Consider the following 23,934-nt stretch of genomic DNA (forward strand, 5'->3'; position numbering starts at 1 on the left):
AAGTTCTTGTTTGTTAACCACAAACTTGAAACACATAAACAATAATATTTGAAGATCCTTATTCTGAAATCAATAAACTTACAATACTAATCAGAAGACTATCTAGTTAAGGTGTAAATTTATTTTGATTTCAAATTAGCCAGTTAGCTAATATTGAATGTATTCACATTATTTTCCAGGTATTTTACTATCATTAGGATGCATTTCTTCAAACCTTCAAATTTGCTGACCACATACAGGACTTGTTCAAAGTCAAGAGCAGAGATATTGTTGCATCTCTACTCTGCAAGTGACAAAAACCACAGTAACTTAATGCTTGGCCATTATGTTTAATACAAAATCTTTACACTTTATATAATCTTTTACACATCAGTTTATTTTGAATCACTTGATGTGTGCTAAATGATGTTAATTCTTAACAGTAAGCATTTACCAACAAATTTAAATGCAGAGAACATGGGTAATATTTTTCAACTGTAATTTGTTTTTCTTTTTAAGAATCCCTTGTTAATCATCTGCTGTTCAACTAACATAGTGAGGGGAAAACAGATGATGCCTTCCCTGCTCCAGACAGACCTGGCCTACAAGTCAGGAACCTTAAGAGAGAGACTGTGGGTTTTGTTCTTGACGGGAGAGCCTGCTGCTGCAAGCAGCACATGCACATTCCAAAAAAAATGGCGTGAAGGAGCAGAGAAGGAGGAAGAAGAAGACAGGAACTTCACCTCACAAACGTGCCCAGCAGGTCCAACTTGGCACACAAATCAAAAGAACAATCGTTTTCATTAGCATTTGCTCAGCAGATGGGAAGAATCTTGATCTTAAAAGACACTTTTACATTTATTACCTTGTACTTTCGGCTTAGATCTATTTTGCAAAGCTTCCGTACAACAGAAACAATCATTGACAAGTCAGCTTTCACAGAAACTTCTTACCAGAACAAGTAAATCCATCCCCAGTGAATCCCTCTGCACAGGCACAGCGGTATGATCCCGGGGTGTTCACACACTGGGCATTCACGCTGCATTGGTTGGTCTCATTGGAGCATTCATCAAGATCTGCACATCAGGGGCAAGAGTGCAAGCAGTAACAGAGCAGCTAGTATACCTGGCCTACAATTCACTGCCAAGCTAACATGCAGCTGCAAAGATGATTTATGTTTCCATAAATACACAAAATTGTCATTAGAATATACAAATGTAATCTATAGTGATTTCATTTAAATATTTTTTCCTTTAAAATAAAATGCATAGGATTTGGTAAAATGGTTCCAAGCAACACATGGAATTCAGCTGTTACTTGAATGTTAATATCCTGCTAAAGAACTCAAAACGAGTTAAAAAACAATAAACCAAAGAAATACAATGAGGTGAAAATCTGCTGTACATGTAACAAGAATCTGACAACAATGTAACCCCACAAAAGTTAATGCAAGCTCACTTATTTACTTGCATGTCAATCTGGATGAAAAAGGAAAAAAGGAAGAGGAAGTGGTCTCCTGGAAGAACACTCTATACCCAGGAGCTATTCAAACTAGGAAGATGCTTCTGGAAAATACTTTTAAAGTTTTCTCCTTCAAATGGTACTTTTTATTTACTTAGTAGAATCTCACATGTTTTTAATTAAATGACAATAATAAAGACCAGGGGGCTTTTTGTCTCAGGTATGTCTTAAAAAGCTTAGAAAATTTGGACTGCAGTAAAGTCTCATAATATGATACCTTTTCTCTCACATATTAAACCAATAAAGCCTAATTATTAAATGAAGCTCCTCTTCCATAGATCCCAAAATGTTCTGAAAAAAGGTAAATATTACAATCTTTTACACACCGAACTAAAAAATAAAGGCAAGGGGACATGATGTTACCCTAGCATCTCAGCAAAAGTAGAATCAAGTTTCCTGTACCTCAAGTCCAATCTGCTTTATATTAGGGCTTATTAACAAGCTATACCACAGGACATTTCCAAATAATGTTATTAATTAACAGAAATAATATCTTACTGGCAGGAAACCACAAAATCAATTCAATTTTATTTTTGACTTTTTAAAAAAAATTTTGCGCATTCTAGCAGTTGTATGTAAACTTTGTCAAATACATAGTTAATTCAGTAAGATGTTACACAGAAGGGATTCTGAGATAAAACATTTTTTTTTCTTCTCAGAAAACCAAACTCCTGAAACGCAAGACTCTCGCATACTCATCTATCCACAGAGTGCAGCAGATAGAAGAATAACACTGTTTCTAAAGCAGTAACCACATATTCACATTATGTGATTGAAAAAAAAAATTAAAAAAAATATATCTAAAAAGTAGGGAAGCTTTATTTTCTGGATACTTACCAATACATTTAATGCCATTTCCAACCCATCCTTCTCTGCAACTACATTTAAAAATTCCTGGTACATTGACACACAAAGCATTCATGTCACAGTTGTGAGCACCGATTTCGCACTCATCCACATCTACAAGCACAAAAAAGGTATTAGTATTTACATCAGGAGCAGCAGAATATTACAAACTATGTTCCTTTTACATGTTGCTTATTTCCACTGTGCAGGTTTGCAGGCCTTTAAAAAACAAATGCTCGAGACTACAGAATAATTCAGGCAAGTTACTTCGTATTATACATTATTAAAAAATAGTGACAATTGTATTTTCATTTTGTTCTTTGTTTGTATACATGACAAAATTAGTCTGCTTTCCTACAACTCCTTTTCAGTTTGAAATTAATGCTGTTTTCCAGATACATTAAACATGCTGATCTTTATATATCTAAAAATGGCATAAAACTTTCGGGTGCACAGGCACGCTTCAGTTACAAAAATCGTTAGTCCAAGATTTTAATAACTGTAGAACAAATTCTTAAAGACCAAATTATAGGAGAAAGTCTGCCAGCTTTCCCGGAAGAATAATTTTGGATGAACTTAGCTTCCTGAATGCAGTGGGTCCAGCTTGCAGAAGACAAGGTACTGCTTAACTATCATGGGAACTCAGAGTTTGAAAATTACTATGATTCTTTAAAATCTGTTAGCATGGGTTGAATGATGGCATATACTTGCCCTTTTACATCACCACTATTTTTAATAATTTTCTTTTACTTTTTCATTTTTCTTTTGTCCTGTTCTTAGACCACAGAGCGATTTCCTGAAGCTTTAGTTGACAGAGGAGTTCATACTTTAAGTATGTATGACAAATGAGTACTGATAAAACACTTCTAATACAAATGCGGCGGTGGCCACCCACACTATATTTCATATCACAGATATTCCCCCAATCTACACTGATAAAAGCTTTGCTTTTAAAATTACAGTTATGTGAGGGACATCTCATATCATATTGATACTGTTGAAGGAACATACCTTTTCAAACTCTGGATACATGCTGATAAAAGTAAAATACTTACTTTTATATTTACTATTATGCATAGATTACAATCTCTCACTTGTGCGTGAACACTCAGGCATTTATTTTACCTGAAAGCCAAGCAAGATATGTATACACCATGATATATATGCTGGAAATTTTCTTTACCTGTGCATCCAGTGGTTCCTTTCTTGACTGAATATCCTAGCTGACAGTGACAAATGAAGGAACCTTTAGTGTTTTCACACTCCCCAAACATACAGATGTTGGAATTCAAATCACATTCATTCACATCTGTAAGTGCACATAAAATCATTATTAGTTGAACACTACTGTCATTTAACAGCATACTTTGTGGTTTTGGAATACTTTCATTCAGGTGAAAATATCAGAAGCATGGTACACTTCTATGACACGTCACATTTATTAATCTTCGCCATAATAGAACATATATTATAACCTTATATTATAACCATAACAGCTTTTTCATTCTGTATCCTTCTAATTTCCTAGAAACAAGGAAGAATGTGTAGTCCAAATATCAGTGTTTTCTAATTTGTTTAGAATGCTAATTATTGGACTATGAAGTCAACTACTTCTTACAATAATAATTTTATATTCTTTTTTAAAATCATAGTCTTGATCATAATATAGCTGTAATATTCTTCCAAAGAAGAATTTTTACAGTAAATGGATTACTTTTCCTGTACTGATAGTAACTACAGGTTTCAACTTGCACATTTTTATCACTATTTAAAATTGAATAATGTTATACAGAAATGTGTGTCGATACGTCTGAATCGCATGTGTCAAAATTATAAAAAATAATAAAGGAAACTCCGTCAGTTTTTTTTAATAAGAATTCAACTTAGGAAAGACAACAAATCTAATGAAACAATGCAACTGATATAACAATCTAGAATTGGGCACCTGCCAGGTGGGTAACTGGAGAGTTTCCTGTGAGTGTTCTGAGTCATGCTACAGTGGGGCCATATGGCCCTAGAGCTTTTCAAACACTTTGTCCAATATTTCCATTTGTCCCTTGGCATGACATTAACTAACAATATTATACTACGATATTAAAGAAAGTCACTGGGGATGAAAAAGGCATTTCTGGTATTCGTAGCTGTCCTTTTGAGTGAAGCAAGATGTCACGTAATGCAAAGCAGAGATCCACATCACATATAAATTAGAAGAGTATTGAGATATAATTAATATCAGCTTCCCTTAAACCCCAGCATAAGCATGCTAGAACAGTGTAACTAGCAATAGCAGGTAAGTATTGTGTAATACTGTGATGGCATCGCCAGACACAGTTTTTCATAAGGATGTGAGCAAGGAGACTGCCAAATAGACAAAGAAAGATGGATGTAGCTGCATGTAAGGCACATCAAAATCATACAAGTTACCAGACAAAGGACAATATAAGCACAAGGGATTGCAGACAGGCAGGAAAACCTCATAGGTACCAGAAGAATGATTAGGAAGACAAGAAAACAAGGTAAGCCCTACAAGGCATAGAAGGGAGTCTGCTTTTTTTGAGAGGAGTACCAAAAGAAAGAAGACAGATCCACTTCAATTCCGTCTTTTCTTCTATACCCAGTCACTATGACCTTCATGACTAAGCAGCACCAAGGCCTGGAAGGCAGTCAACGCAAACTACCCATAACAGCTCTGTGGTATTGTGTACTTGCATATAAATTAGAATGTGATTGTTAAAAACTAGCAGTTTTGTATGTGCAGTGATAATGATCAATATTGTGTAAGAACTGACTATTGGCAAATGTGTTGTTATTAAATTAATTTAGTAAAATTCAGTTCTGTATTTTAAAACAGGGCTGATTTCATCAGTCTACTAAATACTGTCATTACAGTAACCTTTATTTCCTCAGTATATCCAGTTGTCACACGACAAGGCAAAGGGAAGCTGCCATGCTTTAAGTCTTCTCAGTTGCAGTAGTTGCAGACTTACCTTCCTAGTTCTGCCTGCTCAGACACCCCTGGAACATAAGAATTGACCTGTTTCTTTCAAAATCTCTGTGGAAAAGCCTGAACTATGAAGCATATCAAACAGGGAACTCTTAACACCACAAGGAAACCTCAAACTCTTTTTAGCAGCTCATGGCTATAAGTAGCTCTGGCACGGCCTTCAATTTAGGTTTCACAGAATCCTTATAGTTCATTGACAGCTTTTTAGTACAGACCTACATCTGTCACTCTGCTATGCCATTAGAAAATGGGTAGCTAGGAAATCAAGTTTATTAATTATCCCAAGAGTGTGTGTGTGCATAGCAGGGTGAATTCCTTGCTGACAAGAAATGAAGTCCCACTGCTTGTGAAGAAACTTAAAGATATTTCAAGAGAGGAAGAAAAATCAAAATGTCTACCAAGGCTGAGGTTAAGTAGGAATGAAAGAAGAAATCAGTAACCATTGTCCTAATGGTGTTGCTGAAAGCCAGTTTTACAGAGGGTAAAGAGCAGAGACATTAAAAGAATGCCCTTGAGAAGAAATGCTTCCAAAAGAGCAATCTCTGGCACATACAAAGGTACAAGGCTACCACAAAGGTAATATTCAAGGAGAAGTCAGGCTGCAGGTGGGAGAAGATATTTGCAGAAAGAGCAAATGATAAGCCATGACCAGGAAAGCTTTCCTGCAACTACATAGAAAATAAAATAGTCACAAAGAAAAACAGGGCATCAGGACTTCAGATGTGCTCTTGTGCCAGACTGCCTTCGCAGGCAGCTCAACAGCATGACTGCTCAGCACTTGCTGCCTTGATACACCCTGAAGTTTCAAGAAAGAGGTAAGTTTGCTGCTGATGTCTCTCTGTTCTTTCTAGTTTCACTTGCCATTGCATATATGATGAGAACTTTCCATTAGGAAAAAAACCTCACCTAAAGAATAATGTAGTTCACACCTGAATTGCATTTTAGATTCTTATACTGCATAATAAATCTTCAACATACGCTTTCAACTGTAATTCAATGCTTCAACATTTTTCCAGAATTTTTGTCATTGGAAAGCTCATTAGTTTATAATTAAAAATCTGATTAAAAGCTTTTAGTTAAAACATAGTCATCTTGTGAGTTATACCTGTGTCAACTTTTTGACTTTATTCAAATAGCTCCAATTTTACACTAGTTAAATGGCAAAGATCATCTAATTTCACATACTATCAAATGAATACAAGATATTGCAAATACTTCTGCTCAAAAAAGATCAAGTACTTTGTTGAAAGTAGTGTCATTTTGACAAACTGGATAATGTTAGCAAGGAAAGCAATTACCTACATGGCAGAAATTCACTCTTTCTCACTGTAGGTTTCTAACATTAATATCAGATACTGCTTTCCTAAAGAAGAACATTTATGAGCAGTTATGTATAAAATCAAAAGCAGTATTCTGATTTTACAGCCACTAACATTGTTAATACAAAAAAATATTGAAATGATTAGTTCTAAACTTTCAAGTTGGTTGCATAAACATGGAGTATGTATGCAAAACTGAAAACAGGAACCTGGAATAACATTAAAGGTGAGGGTGAAAAGAAAATCTTAAATTCAACTCTAACTATGGAAAGAAGGAGAAAAAAAACAGTTCAGGACATCTATGCTCAGCAACACATATAACTAGTTTCTCCACAGTGAGTATGTCTGTGAGTGTGCATATGTGCAAAGTGAAGGTTTGTTTGACAGGTGCTCACAAAATATAAAATGATGTTACTAGTACAAGCAAAATCACCTTGAAATATGAAACATATGAAACTTTATATTAATGTAAAAGGTATGAACTTCATACGAATATCACAGAATCACAGAATGTTAGGGATTGGAAGGGACCTCAAAAGATCATCTAGTCCAATCCCCCTGCCAGAGCAGGAACACCTAGATGAGACTACACAGAAAGGCGTCCAGGTGGGTTTTGAATGTCTCCAGAGAAGGAGAATCCACAACCTCCCTGGGCAGCCTGTCCCAGTGTTCTGTTACCCTCGCTGTGAAGAAGTTTCTTCTCAAATTTAAGTGGAACCTCTTGTGTTCCAGTTTGAACCCACTACCCCTTTGTCCTATCATTGGTTGTCACCGAGGAGAGCCTGGCTCCATCCTCGTGACACTCACCCTTTATATATTTATAAACATTAATGAGGTCTCCCCTCAGTCTCCTCTTCTCCAAACTAAAGAGACCCAGCTCCCTCAGCCTTTCCTCATATGGGAGATGCTCCACTCCCTTCATCATCTTAGTTGCCTTTTGCTGGACTTTCTCCAGCAGTTGCGTGTCCTTCTTGAACTGAGAGGCCCAGAACTGGACACAATATTCCAGATGCGATCTCACCAGGGCCGAGTAGAGGGGAAGGAAACCTCTCTCGACCTACTAACCACTCCCCTTCTAATCCACCCCAGGATGCCATTGGCCTTCTTGGCCACAAGGGCACAGTGCTGGCTCATGGTCATCCTGCTGTCCACCAGGACCCGCAGGTCCCTTTCCCCTACACTGCTCTCTAATAGGTCATTCCCCAACCTGTACTGGAACCTGGGATCGTTCCTGCCCAGATGCAAGACTCCGCACTTTCCCTTGTTATATTTCATTAAATTTTTCCCTGCCCAACTCTCCAGCCTGTCCAGGTCTTGCTGGATGGCAGCACAGCCTTCTGGCGTGTCAGCCACTCCTCCCAGCTCAGTGTCATCAGCAAACTTGCTGATAGTACACTCAATTCCCTCATCCAAGTCATTGATGAATATATTGAACAATACTGACCCCAGTACTGACCCTTGAGGCACTCCACTAGTTACAGCCCTCTAACTAGACTCTGCCCCATTGACCATGACTCTCTGGCTTTTTTCCTTCAGCCAGTTCACCGTCCACCTCACTATCCAATTGTCCAGACCACAGTTCCTCAGTTTAGCTGTGAGGATACTGTGGGAGACTGTGTCAAATGCTTTACTGAAGTCAAGGCAGACAACATCCACTGCTCTGCCACCATCTATCCACCTTGTTATGTCCTCATAAAAGGCTAGGAGGTTGGTCAAGCACGACTTCCCCTTGGTGAAGCCATGTTGGCTGCCCCTAATGACCCTCTTATCCTTGATATGCCTTGAGATGGCACCAAGGATAAGTTGTTCCATCACTTTCTCAGGGATGGAGGTGAGGCTGACTGGTCTATAGTTACCCAGGTCCTCCTTCTTGCCCTTTTTGAAGACTGGAGTGACATTTGCTTTCCTCCAGTCCTCAGGCACCTCTCCCGTTTCCCAAGACTTGGCAAAGATGATGGGGAGTGGCCTAGCAATGACTTCAGCCAGCTCCCTCAGCACCCGCGGGTGCATCCCATCTGGACCCATGGATGTATGGATGTCCAGATTGCTTAATTGCTCCCTAACCCAACCCTCATCAACTAACGTAAACTCCTCCATCATCCTGATTTCCTCTGGGGCCTCAGCGGTACGGGGCTCCTCAGGACAGCCTCCAGCAGAGTAGACAGAGACAAAGAAGGCATTCAGTAACTCTGCCTTCTCTGTATCTTCTGTCACCAGGGCACCCACCTCATTCATCAGTGGGCCTACACTGCCTCTGGTGTTAGTTTTATCTGCCATGTATTTGTAAATGCTCTTTCTGTTGTCCTTGACCCCTCTCACCAGGTTTAATTCTAAGGAGGCTTTAGCTTTCCTAGTTGCCTCCCTACATCCTCTGACAACAGCCTTATATTTTTCCCAAGTGGCCAGCCCCTCCTTGCATGATCTGTAAACCCTCCTCTTCCACTTGAGTTTGCCCAGCAGTTCCCTGTTTAACCACGCAGGTCTCCTGGCTCCCTTCCTTGACTTCCTACTTGTCGGGATGCACTGATCTTGAGCTTGGTAGAAGCAGTCCCTGAATGCTAACCAACTATTTTGGGCCCCTTTACCTTCAAGCAGCCTTGCCCATGGAATTTCCCCTAGCAATTGCTTGAAAAGGCCAAAGTTGGCCCTGCTGAAGTCCAGGGTTGCAATTCTGCTTGCTATTCTGCTCCCGCCACACGAGATCCTGAACTCCACCATTTCATGGTCACTGCAGCCAAGGCAGCCCTCCACCTTTACTGCTTCAACCAGACTCTCCTTGTTAGTGAGAATGAGATCCAGCAGTGCTCCTCTCCTAGTTGGCTCATCCACTGTTTGCATCAGAAAGTTATCGTCAATGCACTGGAGGAACCTCCTAAACTGTGGTTGGCTGGCTGAGTAGTCCTTCCAGCACACATCAGGGAAGTTAAAATCCCCCATGACAACCAGGGCCTGTGACTGTGAGGCTGCTCTCAGCTGCCCGTAGAAGGCCTCATCAACTTCCTCACCCTGATCCGGTGGTCCATAATAGACACCCACAACAGCATCACCCCTGCCAGCCTGCCCCTTAATTCTCACCCAGACTCTCAACTCGCTCCTTGTCCACCCCTGGACAGTACTCAATACGTTGTAGTTGCTCTGTCTTGTAAAGAGCAAATCCACCACCATGCCTGGCTGGCCTGTCTTTCCTGAGAAGGACATAGCCATCCATGACCACATTCCAGTCATGTGAGCTGTCCCACCATGTCTCTGTAATTGCCACCAGGTCATAAACTCCTGACCAAACACAGGTTTCTAACTCCTCCTGCTTATTCCCCACGCTGCACACATTGGTGTACAGGCATTTCAGGGAGCGAGCTGAGTACACTGATTCCACCCTATGGGTATGGGAGGCCTCCCAGTCTTCATCAATTCTAGAGTGCTGCCCCACTGATTCAAACCTAGCTACAACCCCATCCGCCTTCAAATCTAGTTTAAAGCTCTCTGAATGAGCCCTGCTAATTCCTGTCCCAGCATCCTTTTGCTCCTGCGAGATACACCTTCCCCACGTATCACTGTCCAGAGTGGTGTCTTATAAAACCAGCTATTATCAAAGAATACAAAGCCCTGCCTGTAGCACCAGCCTTGAAGTCAATCACTTGCGAACTGAATTTTTCTATTCCATCCCATGTTGTCACCCGAAAATGGAAGGAGTGAAGAGAAAATAACTTGAGCCCCAGACTCTTTCACCATCCATCCCAAGGCCTTGAAATCTTTCTTCGTTCCCCTCAGACTGCGGGATGCAGCTTCCTCCTCATCTGTCTGGAAGATCAGCAGTGGGTAGTAGTCCGTTGAGTTTATCAAGATAAACTAAACTAAATAGGTTAGGTTAATTTGAGGAGATAACTTCATTTTAATTTCCTTTATAAATACCCATGATATCTTTCTGTACTTGAGGGTATAAACTAAAACATTTAGAAGAGACAAAAAAATGCTGGGGCCCTCAAATAATCTCTTTTCAACAAAGATGGTTTAGAGGAATCATATAATTACAATTAAATCACTCCTATTTTTGGAACAATGTGATTTGTTTCATCTTTATGGACTTTTCAAAAATTTTTCTACCCTTCCTGACGTCCACATTGATGGGCAAGAAAGATCACAGAATCACAGAATGTTATGGATTGGAAGGGACCTCGAAAGATCATCTAGTCCAATCCCCTCGCTACAATTTTTTAAAAAATAATATAAATACTTTCAATACCCACTTTCAATGATTCATCAGAACATCCTAAAACATTAGCTGAAGAATTTTTAGACTTCTGTTAAATTTTGTGCGTACAGCTACTCACCAATACAAGTCTTCATGTCCATAGAGGCCATAAACCCATCATAACAGAGACAGCGATACTCCCCTGGAATATTGGTACATTGCCCACCATCACAGATATCTGGAATGTTTTCACATTCATCAATATCTGGGGGGAAAAAACGCAACCAAACAACAGATAATAGTTCTGACACTCTCCTATGGATTGGCTAAAAGAATACCATGCTCATACAATGCAGGAACTTTTAAGATATTAAAACCTACCTGCACATGTCCTGACATCTGGCATTAGAGCATAGCCGTCACTGCAGCTACATTCATAGCTGCCTTCTGAGTTAGTGCAGTGGGTGTCACATCCTCCATTCATTATCATACATTCATCAATATCTGGGGAAGCAACATTAGTAGTAGTAAGTCTACTTTAATAAGGAAAGGCCATCTTCTCTTGTCATTTTACTTAGCAGATGAAACAGTTTATCAGTGACATGATTCTGAATTTTTATTCTCATTCTACTGTCTCTGATTTACATTTTCTTCAGCTTTCTCTCTTTCAACTGCATTTTCATTTGTGGGAGCAAATGGCTAGTTTAACTTGTTGCTTTTGTTCACAGGTATTACTGCGGATGTAAAAAAGCTGCAAAATACAGCAGCATGTGGAAAGAAAGAAAAGCCCTGAGAAACTTAGGTTTCATTAAAACTTGAAACGTAGCATAAATTTATATTTTTGCAAAAAAATAAAATAAAAATACAAACAAAAAAGCTCTCAATACCTCTGTTCTCCTTACCAATGTGATGACACCTACATAATTCAGTATTACATATATTATGTATACATATTATATACATATATCCAGCAAAGGATTTGATAGATGTATAGAATTAGGAGGAAAAGTGAAAGAGAAGCTATCAGTGTGTGGGTTCACAATAGCTCATGACATGCCTAATAGCAGATGAGAAGATGTCCCTGCTCAGTTTCAAAAGGAAGAGATGAGATTAAATAAAAAGAAAGACAGATGAAACAATATACACTGGACCACAAATACACAGGTGAAGGTGTGCAACACTTGCCTACGCAGCCTTGTCTGTCACGAGTGGCCTGGTACCCAGAGTTGCAGGAACACTGGTATGTTCCGATCATATTCATACACTTGCCATTTCTGCAGAGATTGTCACTTAATGAGCACTCATTTACATCTGGAAAAGAATAATTCCTATAAATTACTTCTTATTCAGAATGCAGACTCAACAAGCAAAACTGCTTGAATGCCAGAGAAAGAGGGTGAGAGGTAGGACTTTAAACGAGTGGCTTTTGGGCTTTTTCAATTTCTTTCTGGTTCCTAGCGTGTTCCAGGCCAGGGTATGGAGCTCTGAATAGTAGGTTTATCTTTGTTTCTGGTTTGTGAGCACTAACTGCAGTCTGCTGGTATAAAGCAAGTCTTGAAGCAACTATCAATCAAAGAGAGAAGTCAAAGAGATAATATGCATTATGTTGTTTGCATTTTGTTCACCATTTTGATGAATTATGTGCAAAAAGGAGAGTTGCATTTCAGTAAGAGACAACGCTTTTTTGTGACTGTAGTAACAAAGTTCCCTATCTGCTAGTATGTATTTTACTTGAAAGTTGCCAACATGAGTGGTGCAGTCCTCTGAGCTGCTAAATAATTGATAGGAGGCCTTGTAAAATACTCCTCTTTGATGTCAACAGCATTAAGGGCACTGGAGATTTTACAGGATCTGTTTTAAGGTTTTAATTTGAAGGTACGCTTATAAAGAAGGAACATGAATTTGTAGAAGATATTCCTGAGACCCCATCCTTGCCAGAGACAGGAAGTTTTGATAGCACAAATGAAAACTCGTCTTAGAAAGCTGAAGACCACTATTCTGAGTTGAAACTCACCTATGCATGCCTCATGTGATGGCGACAGCTCATGTCCCAAAGGACAGTCACACCGAAAACTCCCTTCGGTGTTCACACATGTGCCACCTCTACACAGCAGAGGGTTGCGTTCACATTCATCAATATCTGTGAAGAAACAATGATAAACAAATATAAAATCATTACTAAGGAGCAACAAAGAGAAAAGCAATTATCGGTGTCCGTACATGCTAAAATCTGGAGGTCAGAAATAAAAAGACTGTTTAATTGAAGCAGTACTGCTCCTTTCCTCAAACTCCATAATAGTGAACAAAAACCTATGCATTATTAACTCTAAAATTGAGTATTTTTCTCCTCAAGAAAACCAGTGATTCGTTATTCAAAATTAAGTATTCTAGGAAAAGACAGCAACTGTTTGGATGGTTGCCATTTAGAACAATGTATTAATGTGATGAAATTTTTTGAAAAGTGCTTCTTAATGAAACTGTTGTCTATGGATGCTGTTAATGGGGCTGTATGTGTAAACTTTTAACTAAATGGCTAGTCAGTTTGATAACTCCTGCATATGTCATTGTTTGGCTGAGAAATATGCTTGCTGCAGCTTATAACGACAAACAATATTTGACTCACAAACCTGACAAAAACAGCTAACGCTGTAGATGTGGATGAAGAGAAATATGACCAAAAGGTGTTCAAGGTGCAGGATGTACTTACACTTTTGGATTCCTGGGAAGCATCATGGCTACCTGTCTTTGAAACTAGAGACTTTTATTCAGATAAGCAGACTGGAGTTATCTTACCTTAGCCTGGGAATATAGCCAAGATATCACTGGGTTTTGCAGGTTATTCACATGAGGTGAGAAACTACCTGATGACAGAATTCAGCATCTCTTTTGCTACACTCCTGCTTGGATAGTCCTTGCAGCTCAAAAATGTTTTTGTTGATCCTTGAGCCCTCCCACCTCTGCAAAAGGTGCTCAATAAGTAACTTCTCTTCTTGTCTCCTCTCTGCTATTTACCTGACATCTTGATTCCCTGTTTCTGTTTTATAGATAACACATCTCCACCATACAGTATTGATTCTCTGCATTTGTACTCCGTCTCTCATGAAGGCTATTCAGCTTGCACAGTTTAGTGTCTTTGTCATGTCCACCTGTGATTCAGGCAATGATTTTTTGCTGATTTTGGAGTCTAAAAGCATCACAATTGGCAGGAAATCAAGTAAAGGTGATAGGAGGTCTGCATTGCAGGGGCATAGGACCACTTAATTGAGTTCAATTATTAATACAAGCATAAAAGCTCCTGGCAAAACTCAAACACAAAAAGGAAACATAAAATAGGCCACAGCAGGGACAGGTGATGCAGGAGAAATACAGAGGCACTCAGTGTGCAGAGATGGGGTTAGGAAAGACAAAGCCACCAAGAGCTGACCCTGGCAAGGGATGTGAAGGGTATAAAAGCAGCAGCAAAAAGATGAGGGGAAAGGGTGGAAGGGAACTGCTGACAAAGTATGTGGAAAAGACTCATGAGTGCTGAGAGGGAGCTGGCCAATGTCCTTTTGAAGCCACTCCTGACCACCTGTGAAAGGCCATGGAAATTAGACAAGGAACTTTAGGGTGAGAGGAGAGGAAACGTCTTCAAGAACGGCAAGGAGGAAGACCCATTTAGCCTCATCAAGATGAAAATCTAAGACTTTTTATTTTCATTATCTATTTCATGATATATTTAATGAAGTACTGCATGATACTAACTCAAGAGTTTTTACAGTGGCTAGTAGCTTTCGGTGTCTCCATATCTATTCTTACAACTTTAAAAAGATTAAAGAGATGTGATTTTTTTTTTTTTTTTCATGAAATGCTCTCAGAATTTCTTCAGTACCAGAAGAATCAAGGAAAAGTGAATCACACTACTTTTGAAACTCCAGCTTTCTATTCCTAACTTTACCAAATGTTTGGATATCTTATTAGACATTGTTAAATTGTGTAAATGAATATTTGCTGCCACTCTAAAATATCTATACAGAAATGTGTAAAAGTGATTAGCAAAAAGAACTAGCAAAGCTATATGCACAGTTCAGTTATCTGTCCTATAAACTGTATATCTGTCTTGTTCAAGAAGTCAGAATAACTATACATATGGAGTATTCAGTGGAGCAAAGCTAGTATAGTACAGAGAACAGAGTACAGTCAGGCTTTCTGCAGACAATGGACAGACGCCGGGTCACTCTGGCAACACTTACCCATACAGTTCTTCATCATCATAAATCCACTTTCATAACCATCAAAGCACTCACACTCAAAGCTTCCAGGAGTGTTGACACAAGTACCACTTCCACATAAGTCTGGGGAGATCCGGCACTCATCGATGTCTATTTCATAGTAATGGAGAGACAGAAAAATCAAATGGAGTTCAAGGTTATCCTACTTTTCACAGAAGTGAATACTTGGCCATTATAAATTAACTCTACAGAAATCATTCGCAGTATATCAATCAACAGAGAAAAATGAAATTCATTTAATATTTAAAGGAATTATGATTATGTGAAACAATTTCTGAAAGATTCATAATGCAATGCCTTCAGAGCTCTGAACTATACATTATACTGTGTAACAAGCAGGCCTCCATTAAGTGTAATTTAAGGTTAGTTTTCTAAGGAAATTACTAACTGTAGCAAATTCTAAGTTGTTACTATTATAGAGGTACCAATTGACTCCATGACTACAGCGCCATTGTTATTAAATTGCTTATTATCAAGACATTAAATCACTAATAGCAATATGAATTTACATTTACCCTTTCCATTAGACTTCTCTCTTCCTTACTCTGCTGCCTATCCATTGTTTTTGGGGTGAACAAATGTTCCATGCCTTTGTTTCATATTCTCCACTATATGCCCTACCTTCAGCTTAGTTCACTACTGTGCCATTAATTTCTACACATTAAGAAATCATGAAGTCTTTACGGGGAGTAAAAGTAACAGAATATTTGAAACCATGAAGACATTAGTTCAGGATAAGGCATAGGATTGGTTCTGTCATCCAAGAAGTCCAGGGAGCAAGGAATCAGAGAAGAGCATCAACATGTGGGCAGTAAGTTGGTAAGCTGGGCAGTAGACTCACTTGTGTAAGTGGTTGAGAAAAACTAGACAAGTATTGGCTTAACTAAAGAAACTGCTAAAGATTTGCAACAGCTCTTTTTTTCACAACATGCAGAAGTCTCTCTTGCCTCTGTGTCACTCCCCATGGCCAGGTTTTTGTCTGGTGAAGATATTTCAGTCACACACAGATACGTGGAGGTGTCGGATGGTAACCTACCTACCTATTGGGCCTGGGATGTTATCTGGCCTCCTGAAGGCTTTATAAAACATTTTGTTGCTAATTTAAAACAAAACAAAACAAAATCTTCTTTTTAATAAAACTTGGCTCTCTACAGCTGCTCAGTGGAAAATTTTCATCAGAACAAACTTTCAATGGAAAACAGAACTGAAAAAGCTTTTGTAGGGAGAAGTTTTCTGAGTTATTCTTGTTAGTTTAGAAAAAAAGTTTGTTAAATGCATTTCTCATCAACGCAATCACTATAAAAACAAGGAAATCGCCAGTTAGGGCAATATTAACATCCAGACCCACATCAGTTAACATGCCTTACCACCCACATTTCATATTATGCTGACTCACTCATAGACGCCTGTGTGGTATAACAAAACCTCCTTCATTTTCAGCACAGAGCCACCCACAATGCAGGCATCCAGGTCCTCATAACCAGAAAACTATTAAGCTTATCTTCTGTTTCAGTTTTTCCAGGCAGTAAACAACAAAACATTAAACTTTTAAATTAAATGCACTTCTCGAGTTAATGTTGCATTGATGTCAGAATTGCAGAGGTGCCTCTGTGTGTGCTTGGCTTTCAAATCTAAATGAAAATTAATCTGCAGTGGAGTTTCTAAGTTCGTTTGGTATTACAATGACCAGAGAGTAAGGAATATAATATAAGTTAATCCGTCTGTAGAAACATTGAACTTGGCTCTGCTGGTGATTCTTATTGATTTTTCAGGTTATACTGATAGACCGTGACCTAAGAATATTTAACATCAATTAAAAAATTCCTAATTTACATGTAGAAGAAGGTTACATTTATTAAAAAATCACTTTCTGAAAGGGAAGCTTAAGGCAGCTGGTCACTCTGTCCAAAGATAAAGCTCTTAGAAACTGAAGGAATCGAATTACATTAAGTTTCTGGATCACAAAGATATGCGAGAAGTGCAAGTTCCTTTAAAATGCCCTGAGGCTGTGGTAGAGTCCCCATCACTGGATGTTTTCAAGATGGAAAGGCAGCTAGATAATCATATTTAGGCTCCCTGACACACAAAAGGTTGGAGAAGATGATATTTTGAGGTGCCTTTCAATCTCAACTGATCTATGATTCTTGGAAGAACTGGAGAAAATGCAAGACTTACCTGTACAGTTTCTTTCCTCCATATCTAAAGTAAATCCATTGTTACATCTACATTTGAAACTCCCAATTGTGTTTCTGCATTTACCATTCATGCACATACCAGGGAACACTTTACATTCATTGATATCTATGAAATAAAACAAAAGAGCATTCTTAAGCACAAATGTGTCTATAAATATAATCAGAGTTTCCTGTTTCTTCTTACCAGTTGTATTGGGTGTAAAAGGCAGGGTCTGAGCTGCAGGGGACTGGAGGTATGGCCTCCTCCTACACAGGTTAGGGGAAAGGAGAAATGAAACAGAGGAGGCAAGCAGCAGGGGACACTGTTGGAGACATCACTGGAGATACACTCTTGGAGGGTAGGACTCCACATCTGAGAAAGAATCCCTGAGGGATTGCCACCCCAGGAGGAACTATGCCAGCACAGAGAAAGTCCAGAGAAACCACAGCCTGTGGAAGACCCACACCATAGCAAGGGCACTCCTGAGGGACTGCAGCTGTGGGGGACCCATGGCACGGCACGGACGTGCTTGAGGGTCTGTGGCATATAGGTGGCCCAACCAGGGGCAGGAACATCTGAGAGACAGTGGCCCATGCATGCTGGAGCAGAGACATCTCAGAGGGATTGTGACCCACAGGCAACCCTTGCCGGGGTAGAGAGATCCCTGAGGGACCATGACCTGCCGGTGTTTCCCCCCAGGACTAAGCACGAATGACCCACACTGGGACTGGGATGTCCTGAAGGAGCATGGGCTGTGGACAACCCATGCTGAGCAGGAACACACCTGAGGGCCTCTGTCCCATGGAGGAGCCCATGCCAGGGCACAGCAAACGAGCAGAAGGAAGGAGCAGTGAAATAAAAGACTAAGCAATGAGTGGTGACAAAGAGAAACCATTGCAGTGTCCCGAAGGCCCTGTGCTGCCAACTGTCTCATCCATGGGACTGGGGCAGCAGACACCGGGAAGGGTGGAGGAGAGGTGCTGGGCTGGATCCATGCCTGGGGGTAGGAGAGAAAAGATGTTTCCCTACCTGTTGAATTCTTTACGCTTTCTTTGCTTCTCAATATCCAAATTGGTAACTAAAAGTTCAGGTCAATCAGCAATGAACCAAATTCAGTGAAATTCCCTGAGTTGACCCTTCTGCCCATGATGTCAATATATGTATTGTCCTCTGTTTTCTTTCTAATACAATGAATATTCATGGTGCTCCTGTGCCAGCTTGTAAAAGATGTAACTTTAACCTGGTTGATTGTTATTTGGTTTTGGTTTGGTGTTTTTTTTATTTTGGTTTGTTGTGGGGGATTTCTTTGTTCGTTTGTTTTGGGTTTGTTTCGTTTTGTTTTGTTTAATTGAGACTGCTAGAGTGATATCTGGAGCTCAGTTTAGAAAAGGTTAATTCATCTTTTGTTGAATATCAAATGAAATGTTTCACCTCTTCTAAACACATTTTGCTGGACAGCTGGATAACACAGGCTGTTAAAGGTTCTTGCACAGGACAATAAAGGTTTTTCATGTTTTGGCCTCTCTCATATGTACCCCCCCAGCAGCATTTACAAACTTGAATGAGCTTTTCTTACACTCTGTCATATAATTTGCTGGTTGAATGTCCCAACCCGAGAATCATCTCTGATGAAACAAAATTTTATCTCCTATGTACTAGTGTGAGTGGGAGAAAAGTGTGGTCCACATACAAAAGCAGAAACAAGCACGAAAACCTTAAAAAATGTTGGAGTGGACAAGATATTTACTAGCATTAAATAATTAAGATTTTATTATTTCTAATGAAATGAATTTTAATAAAAATAAGCAATTATATTATTATTATTAAATTCCTTAATTTGTTTTAGTAAATCACCACTGAATGTTCAGAGCTTCACCTGAGAATAGTAAGTCCTGAAAATCAGACCTTATTTATGGGGAAGCTGAGGTCCAATCTGCTAAAGATTTCTCAAGCAACTCAACATATTTCAAGATAAATGCTTCAGAATACATTTTCAAAAAAAATAAAATACTAAAACATTTCTGGATCACCTCAGCTTCTGCACACAGAAATTTACAGTTTTTATTCTCTGATCTCAATCAGCTAAAACATCTCAGATCTAGTTTCTTAACATTTTCCAGCCTCTTCAGTTTTGTTTTTGCCCTACAGGAGTTGAAGCTAGTAAAAACTGAACAAAAGGCTTTTATTTTATCACTGCAGCTCCTTGTTCTCATTGCCCTTGTAATTTTAATGCAATATTGGACACCCTTCCCTTCTAATAACTTAATAATTCTGCAAACCAGAGACAGAATCCATCCTTCTTCAGTATCTCAGAGAACCCTGAGATATCAGAGTATACCCTGAGTATATCAGAGAACCCTGGCCAAATTTTAGTAATATTTTATGTTTACATCTCAACGCTTTGACCTCATGGAACATCATCTGACCCTCAGTTCACGCTTTGAAAAGCACTGCCTTAAAAAAGGTGCACATTTTGTGTTGTTCTTGTTATTTAGAGCTCCCCTCCCTTCAGTTCTTTCACAGTCATTTCCTCTTTCTCCTTACCAAATTTAAACTTCGCAGCTTTTCCTTTTAGGGCCTTGTAACTCTCTTGAGAACCAAGCAAGAAGAGAGTTTCCCACCTGCAAAGTCAGCTCTTTCAGACAAACATCTTCATCACATCTCTCATCTCAAGTATGTAGCAAACATAGACACAAATCCCGGCATTTTCTTAGAATATTCACCCAGACGTACCTATATTTTGATTTTAGATCCAAGAATGAACCCTTACCTTTATAAAATGGCCTGCCAGTTAGAATATCTCCCCTGTTGGAAAAGCCAGGACCTCTGGGGCACAGAGCCTTGTATTCCTTGGTGCCAGGCTTAGGACACTCCTCACAGTCGGAGCCCCAGGCAGCCCCCACCGCACAGCAGCAGGCATCCATACGGAACTTGCCAGGCACAGAGTGAACGCACTCATCTTCATCCCACTTCAGGTAGCACGGCTCCATGCGAATATCTGCTCATTTTACAATGACAAATAGGCATTTTACCCTTTGTGAAAGATTTTTGTTTTTCAGAAGCACTTCTAAGGCATGAGTACATGTGAGGCTCAGTTTCTGGGAGACAGATTTCTGTGCAAGATTCTATGCTTCTGCACAATGTTTGACCATTTGAAGTTGCTAATATTGCATTATAATTAAGCTTCTGGATCTCTGTTGCACCACATAAAAGTACAAACATTTCTTTTATTGTCTTGCAATATTAAGATATACCACTACTCTAACATGAAAGTGCTTTTTTAGGTTCCTATGTGTATTTGATAGGATGGAGACATGTATTTCTTTACTATATCAGGTATTCTCATTTACAAATTGACGTGCGTTCATGGTAAAAAAAAAAGACCAAAACCTATTCCTACCTATGTTTATATTATATATATATGTTTATATTATTATTATATTTATTAATACAAGGATTACACAAAAACAAGGTTCACCATTGTTAGGCTTACTTAATACCAGTTAGCAGGAGAAAACAATATGGCTTCCAGAAAAATTAGTTATGGTTATATTCAAGCAAAGCAATCAAGCAAGAAAGCAAGCAGGTCAAGCAAATGATACGTGTGTAGGCAAAATCTGTGCTTGCACACCCAGCTGTCAGGAAAAGTACCACACACTGGTCTGTACACAGAAAAAATCAGCTTTGCCAGTTCCTACATACAGTAACAAATAACAACACTAACCCATTTGACAGCATTAGTACATTACACACTTTTCACCTATTCGTATTTTAGTAAAGAAAAAAGAGTTTAAAATTTTTAGAAAAAATTTTAGTATTTGTTAAAATATAAAATTGGTATAAATATGGGTTGTTAAGTCTCTATATGCTAATTTTCACAACATAAGAAAATTTCTATGCCCGAATTCTAAGAATCTGTCAAACAATACCAATAATGAGAAATGGACAGTATCAATTACAGTAGTGCTAGAGAAGATGTCTGTGACACTATACAGAAATTTCTCGGTAACTTAATACTCTCCAGGAAACAAGAGTTATTTTCATTGTGTAAGGAAGATCACAAGGACATAGTGCATCTGACAAAACAAGTTCTGGACATTTTCTAGAGCCTTCTGACATGATTGAAATGGACCGGAGGTCAAGCTCTATTTTCAAGATAATATAAGCATTCAGGTTTCATGTGATATACTGGACTGGAAGTTAGGCTTTAGCAAGCCTAACAGAACTCTTAAATGCTTTGTGCAAAGAGCTTTGGAGAAGATGCAAGATCTAAAAATAACACAGATAAACTGCTGAACTGTTTTCCATACAAGGCCTTCAAAGTCACACAGTCTTATAATATGAATTTACTCTATGCACATCTGAAGTTAAACAAGTATAAGAACTGGAAATAGTTCAACAAATACTCATGGTTTCCTGTAAACTATTCCACATTTATTTCCATTTCCAGAGATTCAGCAAACATACTGCTAGTAGGTATTTCTTTGGAATAAAATCACTATAGTGGATCTTTCAGGAAATAAACATATTTCAGGCATATATGTTAGCATAGGAGAAGGCACATACCTTGTAATGTAAAATGGTGTTTTTTCATTAAAATAAGAAAAGGGAACACAGCTTTGAGAGTAAAGGAATCATGAGTGTTGCTTGAAAATGTCTCCTTTGTTCCAAATTTTCATTATATCTATCAACCGCAATTAAATCCACACCTGTCCTTATAAAGTTTTTCATGGAGAAATAATACAGGGATGACGGCCACAGATGACAGTGACTGCAGTGACTGCACCAGAAATAGTAAGTTTGGGGGAGTTGAGGCAGAGTGGAATATCAAGTAAAGCCTAACATGCAAAACTGCATATGATATGCGCAAACTTAATGGATATGTGCATCTGGGCAGACTTGATTTTGAATTGCTGTGGATTTTTTTGTTGTTGTTTGGGTATTTTTTTGTTTGGTTTGGTTTTGATTTTTTTTTCCCGAGACATTTATACCAATTGTACACATCTGCTTCATTTCAAAATCCTGCTTATTTTAACAAATAAGAATTACGTTCACATTAAAAGACCCCACAATCTGGTAACTGTTTGTATCAGTTATTGGTGAGGCATAGTACAATTAAAGCAAAAATGTTTGCTTAAATTTGATTCCGCTTGAGGAAAGAGAACACTGTTCAAACAACAACAAAAAAGGTTAGAGTAGGAAAATCGTTTACATGAAGCAAGGGCTGAATTTTTTTTGTTGTTGTTCTGCTGCTCTGTGTTCTTAAAATAAATCAATGCTGTCAGTAATATATTTTTACAGTCCTTAGAACTGTTAAGAAAAATTAATATGGATTCGAGAATCTGTTCTAAACATGCAGGACCCTGAATTTATCTTTTTTCATCTCTGACCATTGATTTCTGAAGATGCAGATTAATTAACTACACTTGCTACAGGATTCTTCTGATCTCTTGAACTCACAGAGGGGTTCAGTACTTTTTATGCTTGAAGTTTTTCCTAGAGAAACGTACGTTTTCACAGACATCATGTTTTGTCAGTAGAAGGTACTAGTCTGTACAACAAAGATCAGGTCGTCTTTTTATCTACACTCACTTTGATTACTCTCAGACAGACCAATTTGCACCAGCATATTTGTGGTACAAGGCAGTATCCAAGTTGCACGAGGTGGTGAGATAGCAGTAGGGCAGTGCAGCGTTCATGCTGCATTACAGACAGCTGTGGGCTGAGCAGCTGGCTGCTCATCAACCCGCTCCAGCGAGTCAGACATTTCTGTCCGTGAGCAGGAGGCAGAGCAAGGGCAGCACTCTAGCAAAACCTGCTGATTGCATTGTGGGCAAACCAAATACTAACACAAACATTCATATTCCCCCAAGAAATTAACAGCCCTGCCCCGAACTGGCACAGGCATTTGATACCTAAGCAGCCATAAACTAAAACACAGGCTTAATAAACTGCTTTTGGATGAATTCAGAAACAAACCAAACATCCTTTCACGTGCCTTTGAGAATAATTTCGGACAACTGTCGGATACAGCTAAAAAGCTGGCGGAATTGAGCATGCTCTTACCTAAACACACTCGCCCTGTTCCATCCAGTGTTAGCCCTTCGGGGCACTCGCAGTGGAATGAGCCTCCGCTGTTAATGCACCGCCCGTTGAGACAGACCCCTGGGAAAACCTCACACTCATTTACATCTGTTGGAGAAACAAGAAGCTGAGTTATATTGCAACTGGAAGAAGACAGCTATGGCTTTATTGAGAATATAAGCCACATGAAAGCAAGCAAGAGGCTTTCATCCATACTGTATTAGGGTCTGAACACTGGTCTGAACAAGCACCTGGCTGAGTCTCAAGGGACTCTTACAAGATCTTCAATTCACAGGGCATGAAGATGCCACATTCTCTTCTCTAAGACAAGATGATGGATGTGGCTGAGAAAAGCAAAATCTACAGGGATCAAAGGTATTTTGAAGGAGCAGTTCCATTGTGTTTGTATTATTTTGATATTCTCCAACAAATAGTGGAACATAACTTTTCCCAACAGTCAGTAACCGTCTGTGAAGGCATTCATCTCAGATTAACATGATTATGTATGACATAATCAACAACATAATAAATGCCCTTTTATCTCAT

The 23,934-nt window shown here is 39.0% G+C and overlaps 1 protein-coding gene across 3 annotated transcripts in view; it reads right to left on the minus strand.

The window, feature by feature from the left end:
* Window positions 1-23,934, minus strand: part of FBN2 (fibrillin 2) — a 169,658-nt gene that overhangs the window by 45,310 nt on the left and 100,414 nt on the right. For all 3 annotated transcript variants that reach the window (XM_065657769.1, XM_065657768.1, XM_065657770.1), the window contains exons 23-33: window positions 23,371-23,496; window positions 20,075-20,302; window positions 17,305-17,430; window positions 15,091-15,219; window positions 12,873-12,998; window positions 12,044-12,169; window positions 11,240-11,362; window positions 10,998-11,123; window positions 3,530-3,655; window positions 2,338-2,460; window positions 933-1,055 (exon numbers count right to left, since the gene is read on the minus strand). In XM_065657769.1, coding sequence (XP_065513841.1) covers window positions 933-1,055; window positions 2,338-2,460; window positions 3,530-3,655; window positions 10,998-11,123; window positions 11,240-11,362; window positions 12,044-12,169; window positions 12,873-12,998; window positions 15,091-15,219; window positions 17,305-17,430; window positions 20,075-20,302; window positions 23,371-23,496 — 1,482 coding nt within the window. The remainder of the gene's footprint in view (window positions 1-932; window positions 1,056-2,337; window positions 2,461-3,529; window positions 3,656-10,997; window positions 11,124-11,239; window positions 11,363-12,043; window positions 12,170-12,872; window positions 12,999-15,090; window positions 15,220-17,304; window positions 17,431-20,074; window positions 20,303-23,370; window positions 23,497-23,934) is intronic.

This window comes from Caloenas nicobarica, chromosome Z, assembly GCF_036013445.1.
Source record: "Caloenas nicobarica isolate bCalNic1 chromosome Z, bCalNic1.hap1, whole genome shotgun sequence".
Classification (NCBI taxonomy): Eukaryota; Metazoa; Chordata; class Aves; order Columbiformes; family Columbidae; genus Caloenas; species Caloenas nicobarica.